Source organism: Cupressus sempervirens, chromosome 6 (assembly GCF_028749045.1).
Source record: "Cupressus sempervirens isolate cs-2001-9-10 chromosome 6, ASM2874904v1, whole genome shotgun sequence".
NCBI classification, from domain to species: domain Eukaryota; kingdom Viridiplantae; phylum Streptophyta; class Pinopsida; order Cupressales; family Cupressaceae; genus Cupressus; species Cupressus sempervirens.
In genome coordinates, this window is record NC_143123.1 from 395512462 (window position 1) to 395527562 (window position 15101).

General features: G+C 36.3%; 1 protein-coding gene across 2 annotated transcripts; it reads right to left on the bottom strand.

The window, feature by feature from the left end:
- Positions 1-207: 207 nt before the first annotated feature.
- On the bottom strand, positions 208-9303 carry LOC149552725 (uncharacterized). Of its 2 annotated transcripts, none has more exons than XM_089788273.1 (3): positions 7687-9303; positions 2543-2680; positions 208-2365 (listed from the first exon to the last, which is right to left on the bottom strand). In XM_089788273.1, exons 1-3 carry the CDS (start codon positions 8137-8139, stop codon positions 725-727), a joined length of 2232 nt encoding a protein of 743 aa, XP_089644399.1. In that variant the 5' UTR covers positions 8140-9303; the 3' UTR covers positions 208-724. The 2 variants fall into 2 exon arrangements, with proteins under 2 accessions (XP_089644399.1, XP_089644400.1); XM_089788274.1 differs by lacking the exon at positions 7687-9303 and adding an exon at positions 7461-7581.
- Positions 9304-15101: the final 5798 nt, after the last annotated feature.

Below are 15101 nucleotides of genomic sequence, written 5' to 3' on the forward strand. Positions count from 1 at the left end.
ATTTCTTCAACAACTGCAATACACTAGGCAGTTGTTTACTAATAACATTGCTAATTATTCAGTTTCTCAGACTAAGAAAATCTGAGCTGCTTGTTCAGCTTGGTGATCATGTCTTAGCATATGTATCATTAAGTAAAATTAATTAGGAAGATGGCAACAAAAAAAGGCATTTATAAAAGATACCTTAAATTTTAGATTTCCCAAGGCTTTCTACTAAAAAATCAAAATTTATTATTAATACAATTTCGAACGTCCATTGCTTACCATCGCAACTGTACCCCATGTTCCAGTGGCACAGCTAGTTTGGATTTATTGTCACCAATCTGCTGTAAAGCGCAGACTAGAATCCATGAAAGGAAAAGATGAAATTCTTGAATCCAAAACAAGAATACATCTCAAGTAACAGGACTGTCCAAATATGATTGCAAGTAGATAGCCAAAATTACACCGACCTGGATGCCTTTGTGCTTGACATTCCCGAGTTCTACAGTGACAGCCCACTGATGATCACTTTGCAGGACGGTTCCCTATCTGAAGTTCAGTGATAGCTAAATAGCCAACACCAGATACAGGGATAATATTTTATCAAACATGCACTCATCTTTGGAAGTTTAATGACCACCTATTAGCTATCTGAAGTTCAGTGATAGCTAAATAGCCAACACCAGATACAGGGATAATATTCTATCAAACATGCACTCATCTTTGGAAGTTTAATGACCACCTAGTGTTTCTGCTTCAAGACATGTCTAAGTTGGGATTTTTGGCTTTCCATCTTTGCTTCCAAAAGCCTTGCTTTCAGACTATTCTTCTGGATTCCCTTAGGCCACTCTACACATCCTTTTATGCCTCTAGCAATATGGGGGTTGCCTGCATCTGGTGAACTCCATGTTCCACCATTGGATGGACTGACCACACCATTCACAGACTGTTGGCCAGGTGAGGTCATTGTGACCATGCTTTTAGTGTTTGAAAAATTGTTCTCCATGGAAATTGTTTTATATATTTCTCCCTTACCAACATTTGTCCCCCAAAGCTGACCTTTGGTACTCAATTGCCCTGCTTTAGGAGAGTATGCTTCAATTTCTGTGATGACAACAGCTGAATCTTTATTCTCTTCCCAGTCCGTTTCACTTTCTGAAAAGCTACCATCTGCTTCATCTCCATTTATAGAGGTTTTGCTCTCTTGAAAAGAATTGCTAGAGCCTCCCTCATCCCCACTACTTGCATAGTCCCATTCAGTCTCTTCTTCATCACCGACTTCTCTTCTTTTTACTCCATCATCCTGTGGATGTGTTTGTCTGTCCCCCCCTCTGACCTTTCTATCTTGGTGGCTTCTAATTAAGTTTCTATTGAATGCATGAGTTTCAGGAGTTACAGTAAGAATCTTAGAGGTATGGCTCCTGGGGCTGTAACAACCATCCTCCGGTTCCCATCCAGTCCTACCATCAGATGAGTCATTGTTTCCATTGTATTGTTGTAAATCACCAAAGGCAGAGAAAACATCTTCTGAAGTTGGAGGTTGATATGAGAACTCCTTCATATCTTGAATCTGTAATGAACAAGCAGCCTCCCGGAGCAATTTAGCATCTCGCAAATCTGCAGCAGCATCGTGTACAAAACCATTGCCTTGAGATATCATTCTTGAATTTATAAAAGCCTCCAAATCTCCCCGCAGCTTATCCAAAGCCAAACTCTTGTCTTGCAGTGCAAGCTTTGCATCTACAAGTTTCATCTGAACCCTTTCTTCACGCCACACCTCGGCCATTTGCAGCATTTTACGTTCTTCCTCAACTTCTTCCCTAACTTTCATACATTCATGCTTTAGCTGCTCTACTTCAGCTTTGTCCTCCCCAATCTCTCTTGCCAATTCATCACAAACGTCTTCCATAAGCTGCCTTGCCTTCCTTTCCTTCTCAAGGTCTTCCAAAGATCTCATCATTGTCATTTTTGTCTCTGCAAGCTCCTTTGTCAGTTTTCCATTAACCACTTCCATCTTTCGATTTGCTTTCCTCTCATTGTTCAATTCTTCTTTCATTTTTTGTGTCATCGTCCTGATCCTTTCTTGTTCCTTATTCTGCCATATGGCCCTCTCCTCTGCAATTTTTTTCAGAAAACAATCTACTTCTTTGCGGGAGGATTTCTCTGCATGCTCTAGCTCCTGCACTTGCAGACGAGTTTTTGCTAGCTCATTTTGCAGAGCCAATACAAGTGACGCACTTGTAGTCTGTTGATTTTCCAGGTTCTTGATTTGGTGGTATGCTCTGAATACATCTTCTGAAGTCTTTCTAACCCCTGAGTCCCACTTTGTGGCCTTCTCGAGCTCAGGATTTGAGATTACAGTAGCTTGCTTAACTGGATCGATCTAGAGGAAATTACAGCTGGGTCACAATCCATGAAAGCAATCAAAGAAATAGAAGTAGCTTTGAGACTTGATTCTGAATATTTTCCTATGCACTAATAACGCCCAATACTGTAATATTTTTTAAAAGGGTGGATACAGCAACCAGACACCAGTATACACGAAAGGAAAATGAAATACCTCCCGATAGCTCTTGTTGCTTAAAAAAGCAGTAGAAAGAGGAATCAATCCATTCTTTTTTTTTGAAGCTCCATGATTAGTTGACCTCATCAGAGCAAGCTTATACAGATATGAACTCTCGGCATAAGCATCAAGGGGCTGCAAAGTGGCATTAGCAGTGTTAAAAGCAAAATTAAGACATCATAACCAAACTGCCCCAAATACATCTCACGACCATGCAGACCATTGGACCTGATAATTGCCATTATCCATGAGCAATGGAGCACAAGACTTCATAGACACTAAACAATAAATCATTACAAGATTTGAGGATTGTACTTTACAGCTGTTGGAAAATATACTCAATGACAGTTTATATGAGAAAGAGCGGGACTTCCAGAAATTGTCACTAATCACAAATCACAACACTAAATATGTGAATTAAAAGTTTCTTTATGGTTCAAAATTGTTAAAAATAGAAACAGGAAACTGTGTTTTCTAAATTCTGCAAAATATGACCTTAACAGGTGTATATGGTCTGTTCTTCCAGCTGCTGGAATCAATACTCAAGGTTTATTTACAATAAAGAAACATGATTTCCAGAAATTGCCAGTATTTCTGAGTCAAGACACTAGACATGTATAAAAAATAATAAGAGAAACTGAATTCCATTATCAAGTAGAAGCATCAACAAATAACAACACATTTTGCCACCTTAGATGACTGGATTTTCACTTCATTTCAAAAAGAAAAATTTACGAGTATGGAATTATCTAACCAAAACAGAGCTGTTCTGTTTCAAACAATTCCATGACAAAGCTGGAAGAAAGCAAATGAAGAATCTAACAACAAGGTTCGAGACAATGCAACCTAACTTTGGCACATTAATATTATATTCTAGTTGATAGCAAGAGATGATATTTGGGTAGAACTCTAGAACTTAAAAATGTAAAACACAGTGACAAAGATTATCTGCACATAGATAAAATATTCAGCAACGTGCATAATGGGAGCACTTGGGCTTCATGGAAATCCTGCATTGTATTGAAGACAATGGTCATATGGCATATTTCAGTTGTTTGTCTGTCTATGAATTTGTGGTTACCAATCTGTATATGGCATATTTCAGTTGTTTGTCTGTCTATGAATTTGTGGTTACCAATCTGTATATGGCATATTTCAGTTGTTTGTCTGTCTATGAATTTGTGGTTACCAATCTGTAATAGAAAAAGCTAGCACATTTTACATCGATTTGAAATTGGCTCACAGTTTTGAGCATGGTTTGAATTATTGTTGAAGAATGTCATGTTACTCTATGAGGTGATCTGGATGAGCAAAAGATCATAAATAGGTTAGAAAGCATCGACAAGTGGAGAATTGTGTACACTTGTGATTATTTCTATTTATAGCAGGTTATTTGGAGTTTGCACCAGTAGAAAAATATTGTGCGGATTTCTTTAACCATTGAGGATGTATGTGTCTTACCACACAGAAGATCTCCACCACTTTAACATTTCACTTTCTTTATTTTTGGTTTTTGGTTTTTGGTTTTCCTCTGTCTGATGACATATTACATGTGGAATTGGTCTTTGCACAATCTTAGAGCCTGTGCAGACCATTGGAAAAACTTGTGGATGCTATATATATTGGATCAAATGAATATAAGGGAAGAGAGTGAATGGAAAGAGTGAAACTGTGCGGACTGAGATGGAGATCGTGAGCCAGAAACAAGGATTTTGATTTGGAGTGCAATCCTGAGGAAGATAATAATGCAGCATAGTTGAGATCATTAGAGTAGTGACATCATATCTTTTGAGGATTCTTCCTACCAGTTGGGGAGCATTCTCTACTACACTTATGACACCACTTCTTCCTACAAGGAGGAACATCATTCAATTTTCATGGTTCATCTTCTTCAGTCATCAAGGAGCTTCCTTTATGGGTGTGCATTCATCATTAAGGGGAGGCCACATTGCTTCTCTTCCCATATTTTCCTATAAGGATGGTTCCTTGCCTTTGGAGTTTGATTCACTCTCTTGCATGGACATGTTACCTTGTTTGCCACCTTCTTTTGGGCATCCACTAGGTGTGTAAATCTGAATTTATTTGGTAGTGTAGTTTGTGTTTGAACTGTTATACTAAAGTGTAGTAATCATTGTGGAGGTTATTAGAGGAGTGTGTAATTCTGAGGTTATTTGGTAATGTTATTTGTGTTTGAATTGTAAAAGTGTAGCAGTCATGGTGATAATCATTGAAGCTTAAATAAATAATTTTCAGCCATATCCCTGTGTTATGTACTTTGATGTTAGGCTGCATGGCTGGATAGTCCTTCATTGGACCCTCCAAGCATGACTGCATCGGTACAAATAGACAACATTAAATTGAAAGAAAGTACACAAGAATGGGATCTACAAAATAATAGGGCTTATTTCCATTCATACAACCATAAATGATAAAAGGTGTGCAATTACAATACTAGGGGCATAACTAGTAGTCAATCTTTATGAGTTCTGATTTTATTTCATCAGACCAGATTCATGATGAGCTTAGCTTGACAGTTGGCTAGCAATGTCTGATGGCATATTTCACGTCAGTAATTTGTTACAGTTGAAATGCCAGCATAAACGTATGTATTGGAAATTGGTGCTTTTATTGGCATGCAAAACTTTGTGCATCTTAATACAAAAGACATATTTTGTAGGGTTAAATGGTCTAATTGTGTAAACTGCTGTTGTTTATGCTTTGGCTTTTGCTTGACCTTTTGTTTTAGCTAGTCATCCCATAGTCCAGAAAGATTTGGTTGAATTTTATTTTCCTCTCTATGCCGAGATTCAATCATCCCACTATTTGCCTCTAAATAAACATAGGCACATTCAACTACCTACCAGTACAAAAGCTTGACCTGTTGTTCTATGAATCTGCAGTCAGAATATCTATTGGAACTGAACTAAAAATTATCCATCTACGCACAAAATAGAGGAGAAGAAACCAAGTAAATCAGCAGCCCAATGGCAGAAGAGGTCTATGCTGAAAGCCTGAAAATGAATCATCTTAACACAGAAAGCCAAATCTAGTTGAAAAAACACCATTTTTGATAAGTCAAGCACTTCTTAACAAAGGAAAACTGTATGAGCGTCATCTACTACAAAAAATTTATAAAGATGGAAAAAAAAAGAATATAACAAAAGAAAAAATCAATTATGCACTAAAAGCAATGTAAGCAGTGTTTATTTTTATCGTGGAGATCTAGATTTAAAGCTTCATATGAATGTCTAGTTTGGAATTCTAAGTTGTCTCTTGCTATTTCAAAATTGGCTTCTAATGTGCAGATAATTTCTATATAAAGTGAATTTCTAAGTGATAACTCTTGATCTTCTGTAAATGGTTTCCAGTATGTTTGCTTGTAAAGAATGTATACTAATCTCTACTAAATGGTCACAAAAGCTTGCAATGGTATAAAAGAAAGTAAGATGATCTATCATATACAAAGCGAATGTAGTTTAGAAAAGAAAGATCACTCAAATTCATCGAAAGAACCTCTTACATTCTTCCCTGCGCCCAAAAAAGGGTAAGGAAAGCAAAATTTGAGCTCTTCCTACAGGCCTTCAAAATTACCTTCTTTAAATTCTTGTTGAATTGAATCCTTAGGAAGAAAACGTAAAATCTAGAATATGATGCATTTTTAAGTAACTTGGAGAGTGGTACTGAAAAGAGCATCTCTGAAGTTGATATAAAACTTCAGCGTGCAAGTAGCAAAATGAACAATAGTGTTTGGGCCAGACTAATAAATGTTTCCTACAGGCCTTCCAAGTTACTTTTCATAAGTTGAATTTTTAGCAAAAAATGCAAAATCTACATTATGATGCCTTATTAAAAACATGGAGAGCACTCCTTGAAAAAAGAGCATCTCTGAACATATTTTTGTTTTGTGTCCAAGTAACAAAATGAACAAAAATGTTTGGGCCAAACTTCAATGAATATTTGCACGATAAGATTCAAAAACTTCATACAGAAATCTACATATCAGTATAAGGTTATCCTTTGGAATTTCAGAAGAACGAGCATTCAGGCACAAAAACTCTTCAATTTTGCTTAAGAGAATCTCCAACGCGTCAGAAATTCTAGGTTTTAAAAGGTATCATTATTTTTTTTAACACGAGCGTTTGCCTCCTCTACAGATGAGCGTTGCAAACTTAACCTTTGAATGGAAAACTAGGAAAATATTTATGCGCTGGGATTTTCCCCAAACTTTAAAATAGCAAGAACCAGAAAGTTTTAGGGCAAACTAACGGTAAACCTAAAACCTTGATTTAATGAAACCCTCGAAAAATTTTCTAATATTTTGGCAACAAACGCTCAAATCCCCTACATAAGCCTATCTGCAAAATCTTCTGACTTCAGGTAGAGTGAGACTAGAAGATCGTCGCGGAAAAGCAATCGCAGGGTGACGTTTCAGAAAGACAAAAAACCTCTTCTCCGCATACACGAGTAAACGTACAAATGAGGGTCGAAATTGCTCGTCAGAGGCAAATTTAGGAGTAGAAACAAAGATGTGAAGCCTGATGTCTCTTTAAGCCAAAGGGCATATTTTAAGTGCGCTGGCTTTTTTAAGGAATAGAACTTCCCCATAACCATCTCGTAAGAGTGATGTAACCTTACTGTCCATTGAAGCAACATGAACTGGATTCCCGCAAATTATAAAATAAAACCCAACCAGAATCTTAAGATCAATACGGAATATTTGTCTGGTGTCGAAAGCTTTTCGCTAAGTTTATCGACTTGATTAAACGATAACAAGTGACACGGCCAAGCTTGGACTTTGAACACTGGAAGCTTGGACTTTGAATTAGTTAGATAAAATACCGAAAAATAAACAAAATTAAAATAAATAAAAACTGCCCGAGCATAAATTTGCGTCAAATTTTCAAACGATCCGAACCTGCACAAAGACGTAGCTTAAGGTCCACTTACATACTCCGAGAACGCAGCCAAAACTTTTCTTAAATATTAATAAGGGAAAACAGAAACATTTAAATGCGCACATTTCATACAGCATAGAAACATTTTTACCGTAATATATGCATTCGGAGGTTGAAATTATTCTAAATCTGACCATCAGTAAGACAGAGATTCTGAAATAAAAAGGAGACAGAAATAATGAAGACCTCAAAATATTGCGGGCCACTGCGGTCTTGTTTTTTCAACCGATGAATAGTGGAGGAGATCGAATCGCTGGCACTTTTCCTCCGCGAATCTTGAGGCTGTTGCAGCGCCCACACACTGGCCGCCAGTTTTCGCGCAGAAAGCACAAAACATGCATCGGCATCAATACTATTTCTCCGCTTGCCACTATTACCGTTACCTGGACTGTTCACCTTACTAACATTATTTTTCCCGGAACCACGGGCAAAGGCATCATAAGATCGATTCTCGTAAAGCTTCCAGCACGGCACAGGCGTTCCGGGCCCGCTCTTTCTACTCAACCGAGGGCTGCGAAAGCGACCTCCGTGCGCCTTGTTTTTCTCCTCTCTGTCTCCCTTCAAATCTAGCGAAGCCTCGCGCCTCTTCAACGACAAAGAACACTCCCCTGCCGCTGGTGCCTTCCGCGACTTGGCCATACCTGAGACTCTCTACACTACAAACCCTCGCATTACCATTTCCCAGCCAAAACACCATCCATCTCAACCAAAACCACTTCACCTCAGTTCAGCACAAACAATGTCACTATAAAACGCACCGAATGTCCATCCTTTAAGGTAGGGCAGATGAGAGACAGGACGGCGACATAAGTATCACGCAGCTCAACTTTCTCGTTCAACTCGACACAGATGTGAAACCTGGAAATGGACAGCGGTATGGGGAAAACCGACAATAATCTATCCTCTATTTAACCTCTACTCCTTAAACGAAGATTAATTTTAGAAAATGCATGCAATTTAAGCTTTAAACAAAGATTAATTGAAGAAAACGCATGCATTTCAATTTCTCAGTCTCCTGAAACCGTTTTAACTCTCCAGATCGCAAATGTGATGAACAACTTCCACTCCTCCCGCAGAAACTCGAACCCCTGACCTCGACAAACACCCCTTCCCCATCTCCCGCTCCTAACACTGCAAATCCCCCCCTTCCAGCCAATCCAAATCTCAAAAACTCTAAATATGGCCTAAACAGTGATTATTTGACCAGATTCTTTTTAAATACTGAGCTTATCGTCCACGGTGTTTGCAGCGGCATCCGAGGGAGATCTGACACGCGGCCGCCATCGGAGGGTTTCAACCACGCCGGACGTTCGTATGCGACAGGGGAGTCTTGCGTCTTCTCCGATGTTTAATCCGTGCAATCATGTATTTTTCTGAAATAAAAAAAGGCCCGGCCGACCCCACACTGGTTGTACTTTGAACAAAGGACTGTTTTCATGAAAGGAAAGCTCATTCCACTCCGCCGTATCACTCTTTGTGCGCGAGCATTATTATGGCGCTTCAAGGTTGACGCATATAAAAAAAACCCTATTCTGGGGACACACCATGTTCACTTCAAATGGCGGTGTACATTTTCTGCGTTTTTTTAAACACACTTGTCGCCCTGGGGATTTCTCAAACCCTGTTTTCCATTAAAATACTCGCCAGCTTTCGCTGTTCGGATCTGAACCAGAGAAATTGAGGTGATGAATTTGGGTAAGTAAGATAGTCTAGTGGGGGTTGAGAACAATAATATGGCTCCATCATTATCACCAGCAATCTCATATAAGCATTGTCCTTTCCTTTTTAACCAAATTATCAAGTCAACTATGTCTTTTTTAATCCATATATATAGTTTGGACCAAGTTGCGCCTCATTATCCAATTATTATTTTTCATTTGTCTGGGTTTACTAAATGTTTTCAATTATGTTTTTAAATTTATATTTTGCTCTCGGACGATATAATCGAGGCCGCTCTTTCAAATGTGTAGGGTGCAGATGCATTCCACGAAGATTGGAGCGGATGCACACTGTCCCAAACAGTGTTTTTTCGGAAGGCAATTTATTGACTCGGTTTAGAAGCGCGCTTTTTAAAATATATGGATTCTTTTTAGGATTTCATAATTTTGCATTTATTTTGGTTTTGTCACATTTTTTTTTTCAATTTTTTAATAATGTGAATTTAAATTTAAATTTTTAAATGTATCACTCCAATTCAATATGGATCATAATTTTTTTTTTTTGTTTTTGGCTATTTCTATTACTTATATCTTATTGGAAGCATAAATTTAGGGGTATTGTACTAGTAGTCATTCTAGTTACGTTTGTAACCCTACATAATCTAAATGGTATATTAGATTTTAAATATTTGTAGCATGTGCATGCATGAGGGGTAAGGGGGGTGAGAAATGTCAGGAAGAGCCCTTCCCCTTCCTCAGGGGTATGCATGTAAATGCACATGCAGGGGCCCACCTGTGTGTGAAAAATGTGGACAAATAGCAAACACACTTCTATGAATCCTTACACTCAAAATCCTTCAAAATAACACCATGAAAATGCAAGATCTCAAGAATCGACTCATAGCTTCCTATCATCAATGTGCAAAGACCTTCAAAGGTTTGAAGTGGTGGCTCTCATATGAACATCAGTCTTGGTCTTTGCAAGTACATCTAATGAACAAAAGATTCAGAATGATCATGAACATGCAAGATATCTGCAAGTCTCCAAGAAAGCTTCAAATATGTCTATAATGATTGTAGCATAAGAAATTATCCTAACCGTAGCAAAAGAAATCATCATGGTCGTAGCATAAGAAATCATCCTAACTGTAGCAAAAGAAATCATCATGATGTCAAAATGAAGGAGGAGGTCTACTTTGTATATCAATCCAAAGAGGCATTCCCAAATTGGAGGGAAAATGAAAATTAAATGAAAGCGTATGACCCACATAAGAGAATGTGCAATTAGCATTTAATTAAGAGATGTGAAGTGTAACAGTCCATAAAAATTATAAGATGAGGGGTGTTTTTATTTAATTTAAATGTAAAATAATCCTTTTTTCTTATAAAATAAAGTGTGTGACGATTATTTAATCATTTCTTTAAAATAATAATTGATGCACATAAAATTAAGCGAGGAGGGGTTTTATGTTATTAAGAGGAAGGAAATTCCTTTAATTAAATAATACAAAAATCAAGATGATCAAACCATTTATTTAAAATAATTAAATAAATGAATTCCAATTTAATCAAGGAAATTGATGTAAGATAATAATGATCAATTAAATAATTCAAATAAATTGAATAATCCAGATAATTTAATTTGATCAAAGGAAATGATGATGCAAATATTGATTCAAGCATGACATAAATTATGAAACTGGGGCACATAATCAAGGTGACCATTTTTGTGTGCTTACATTTACCCGTGTGTCCACATACATGAAAAGTGCATTAAGTCAAAGAATCATAAGATAAAGTGTGTATAAAGATTGATTTATGAAAAAATATAAAGAGTAAGCATCCAACTCTTGTTCCCTCAACATGCCATTAGGAGTCTTACAGTGCCTGGAACACAATAAACCCCTACGGGCCTTATAATTGTAGGTCTACCCAAAGAGTTTTCAAAAAATATAAAATTCATGAAATATATATAAAGGCAAAAGACAAACATCAACACCCAAAAAATGACAACTCACACTTTGACTTGCCCCAGGTACAATAATCATCTACCCCAACCTAGGCAGAAAAAGATGGGTGGATTTCAAATCAAGCTTGCAAAAAATGAAGCTCAATAAAGTGTTCTTGCCCCATTAGGATTGAAATCGAAATGATGGAGAGGCTAAGCAAGAACAAGATAGATATGATCAAATTAGAAAAAGGTTCTTGATGAAAGATAAGCAAGATATAGATCAAGAAACAAGGTTAAATCACCAACCATGAAAAGCATGCCCCAAATCAGAAGAGAGAAGGAGGGTGAATGAAATACAAGAAGAGGGAAAGAAGAAAAGGGGAAAATGCCTCAAGAACCATCCACTGTGCAAGATATGAAATTTTGATTGAGATCACGAACAAGTGACATGTACTAAAAAAAGCACAATCGTGATCACAACTGATAATAAAGAAAAGATGAAGGAGACCTCCAAAAGGTAAATAAACAAATCAATTATTGGAAATATTCAAGACTAGCTAAGTTACTGAGAGGGGAGGGGTGAATCAGTAACTTCAAAACTTTTAACAAATTCAGAACTTAATTGCATTAATACATCTAATCTATTGCATGCATAAGAAATAGAGAAACATAAGACACTATGAACACAATATTTGGTGACCCAGAAACCTTCCAAGTAAAACTAGGGTGGGGATGATACCCACAAAACTTTAATATTGCAGCATAAAGTTGGCCTGTTAAGGCTTACAATGATCATTTCTGATGATCTACCCTGTTAGGAGCAATAAGGACTGCTTAGAGGTTTTACAAACATTTAATGAAGTATACACTCGATAAAGAGATTTAAGAAAATATTGTTAAGTCTACCTTATGAAAGGATTTGAAGCCGATTCACCTGTTAGGATGAAACAGTAGATCTCTGACTTACAATTGAATTGTTGATTGAGATCCTTGAAGTACTGATCACCTCTATGTGATAAATGTAACTCTACTGCTCCTAATATGGCCTTGCAATACACTTTGTTCTGCTACTGATTCACATGTGCATGCTTGCATTTCATTCGCATTATCTCACATCATTATATTACTTCACACTTGGATATGATACAATACATTACATATATATCAATCCAATTCACATTATTACAAAGTTGGCCATTACACAAGTTAACACCAATATTACAAAGTCGACCCAAATGTAGATACTCAGGTTCTGAAACTAACTTGGTGAATTTTTGATACATGACGTCTACTATCATTACTCAGCATCATCATGCACTCGGTAGAAGTAGAGGCTCGGTCCATACTAATCACTTCAACATAGTTTCGAACTTAGTGTACACTGGTGACTCGATAGATACAGTGTCACTCAGTATAAACTACATTCCCTGTTTACCACAACTGTGCTCGGTAGACACTATTCTTCATTCAACTCGGTTAACACTGGCTTCGCTTGACTTAAGTTGTTAACTCGGTAGAAATTGTAAATCTAGGTGAACATTGAACTGCTTGGTCTAAACTCTAGTGCTTGGCAAACACTAAATTGTTGTTTGAATAAGTGTTGTCACTAATAACAAACTTGACTTAATGTCAACAATCTCTCACTTTGGCATTAGTGACAAAAACACTTATTAGCCAAAACTTATGTACAACATAGTGTGATACTTAGCTTGACCATGGCATGCTGATTTTTTTTTGAGATTTTTCAAAATTTGTCTTTGTAACTATATATATGTGTGTGTGTGTGTGTGTGTGTGTGTGTGTGTGTGTGTGTGTGTGTGTGTGTGTTTTTCTTTGCATATATGTTCCCCATACAATGTACATATCGAGTCAGGCATATTGACATACTGCATTTATCTCTTGGTATGGTATCTTTCTCTCATGAAATTTACAAATATCTCTCCCCCTTTTTGACAATAATGCCAAAGAGATATACACAATCTACTTATATGGAAACACCAAAATGTGAGAGAAATTCATAATGTACATTAAGAATGAGAGTTAACGTCTTGTCCTAGTTATCTTGCAAAACTTTGCAAGTTTGAAAAGCAACTTGTACTTCTACAGAGAGCTCAGTTATATTAATAATTATGTTATAACATATATTAATTAAATAATATATATTGTTACATTGAAATATATCTTAATCATCGTAATATCATTATATTAGATTATTATTATTTCATTGATTATATTATAATACGTTATACATAATATGATATTATTATATGATTATAATATAATACTATTTTTATAAATCTAACATGATTATAAAATATTATATGATTATAATAGTATTACTGAATATTATTTTAATATAATATTATTATATTATAATATCATTATTTTAATTATTAGTATTATTTTATATATAATACCTATTTGAATTACATGTCAAAACAGGGACATCACAATCCTCCCCTCTCAAAATTTGCTTGTCCTCAAGAAAAATCACAATCATAGATACAAACATATTTGCATATAAAGCCTAAAAGATTTATAAAATATACATTTTAATAAATGAAAACATGAAGCAAACATGGTGCAGACAGATGAAGACACGAAGCAAACTCGATGCAGATAGATGAAGACACGAAGCAAACACGATGCAAACACACATTATGCATCTCCTTAATTGTGAACCTGCAACCAAAAAATCATTAGTACACATTATATATAAACCAATCTCCTGACAAGGTGTTTATAGTCTCAATTTACTAACTTATCAATCAAAAGTATGTGTTTATTAACTCATCAATTTTGGTTTATGGAGGAAAAACTATAATAGGGTGCCCTGTTACCCAATCATGGGCCTCATCGTTCTCCCTTATTATCATTACCTCTTTCCAATCATTATTCCCAAGATGTGCCTTTGTATGATGTACCCTGGGATATTCGCTCCATCGTAGGCCTTACTCGGTACCCGTAGGCTTTATCCAGTACCTTGAGTGGTGTCACCCAGCCCATTCCACCGCAGGCCTTATCTCATCTTTTCCGATCATCATTCCCAAGATGATGCCTTTGTATGATGTACCCTGGGATATTCACTCCACCGTGGGTCTTACCCATTACCTGTAGGCTTTACCCAATACCTCGAGTGGTGTCACCCAGCCCATTCCACTGTAGGCCTTACCTCATCATTGGAAGATGATAACCTTATTAATTTTACTTAATAATATTATTTTGAGGTTTGAAAACTAATCTCACTTAGAATTCAAATATATTCCAATATTTTTCCCATATTAAATATTAATATGATTTGGAAAGTAATTCTACATTCAGATTTAATATATTAATATTAAAACTTTCAACAGATAAAATGAAGATCTAATTGAAATGTATTGTGTGTGTGTGTGTGCGCGCGCGTGTGTGTAATGTGTAAATATATTTTCTCATTATCATTAGCAAATACTGTTTAAATTATATATTCATAATGAAATAGACAAATAGTACTTACCTCAACATTACCTTCTATATGCATTGGATGATATCTAGGATCTTTATTGATGATATATTGTTTATATGCATTGAATCTAGGCACAGATTACTGTTAAACCTATATAAAGGGCTCGATTCATAAGATGCAATCTTTGGTCCTTTCTTTTGACGTTTCCACTAACTTGCTCCATTTCCATTGATATCACCACAAGGATTGTTATACACTCCTCCAATGAATGCTAGACGTATGTTCTAATCCCCTTTTATGTTCAATGCTTCCTCCTTCCATGTTCTGTGATACCTCTTTCCTCGACAATTTCAATCTGCCTCTCCACGGTCTAATCTAATGTTTGTAGATGTACCAAGTGGATGTCATCCTCTGTTGACAGTCATTGCAATTGATGGTGTTATCATAAATCTTCTAACTCGTTGATCACCTCTTAAAGCTACCTTTATATATGTCACTTAACAGAGAATGGATTACATGGGTCTGATGTATATAAAACTTCTTCCCT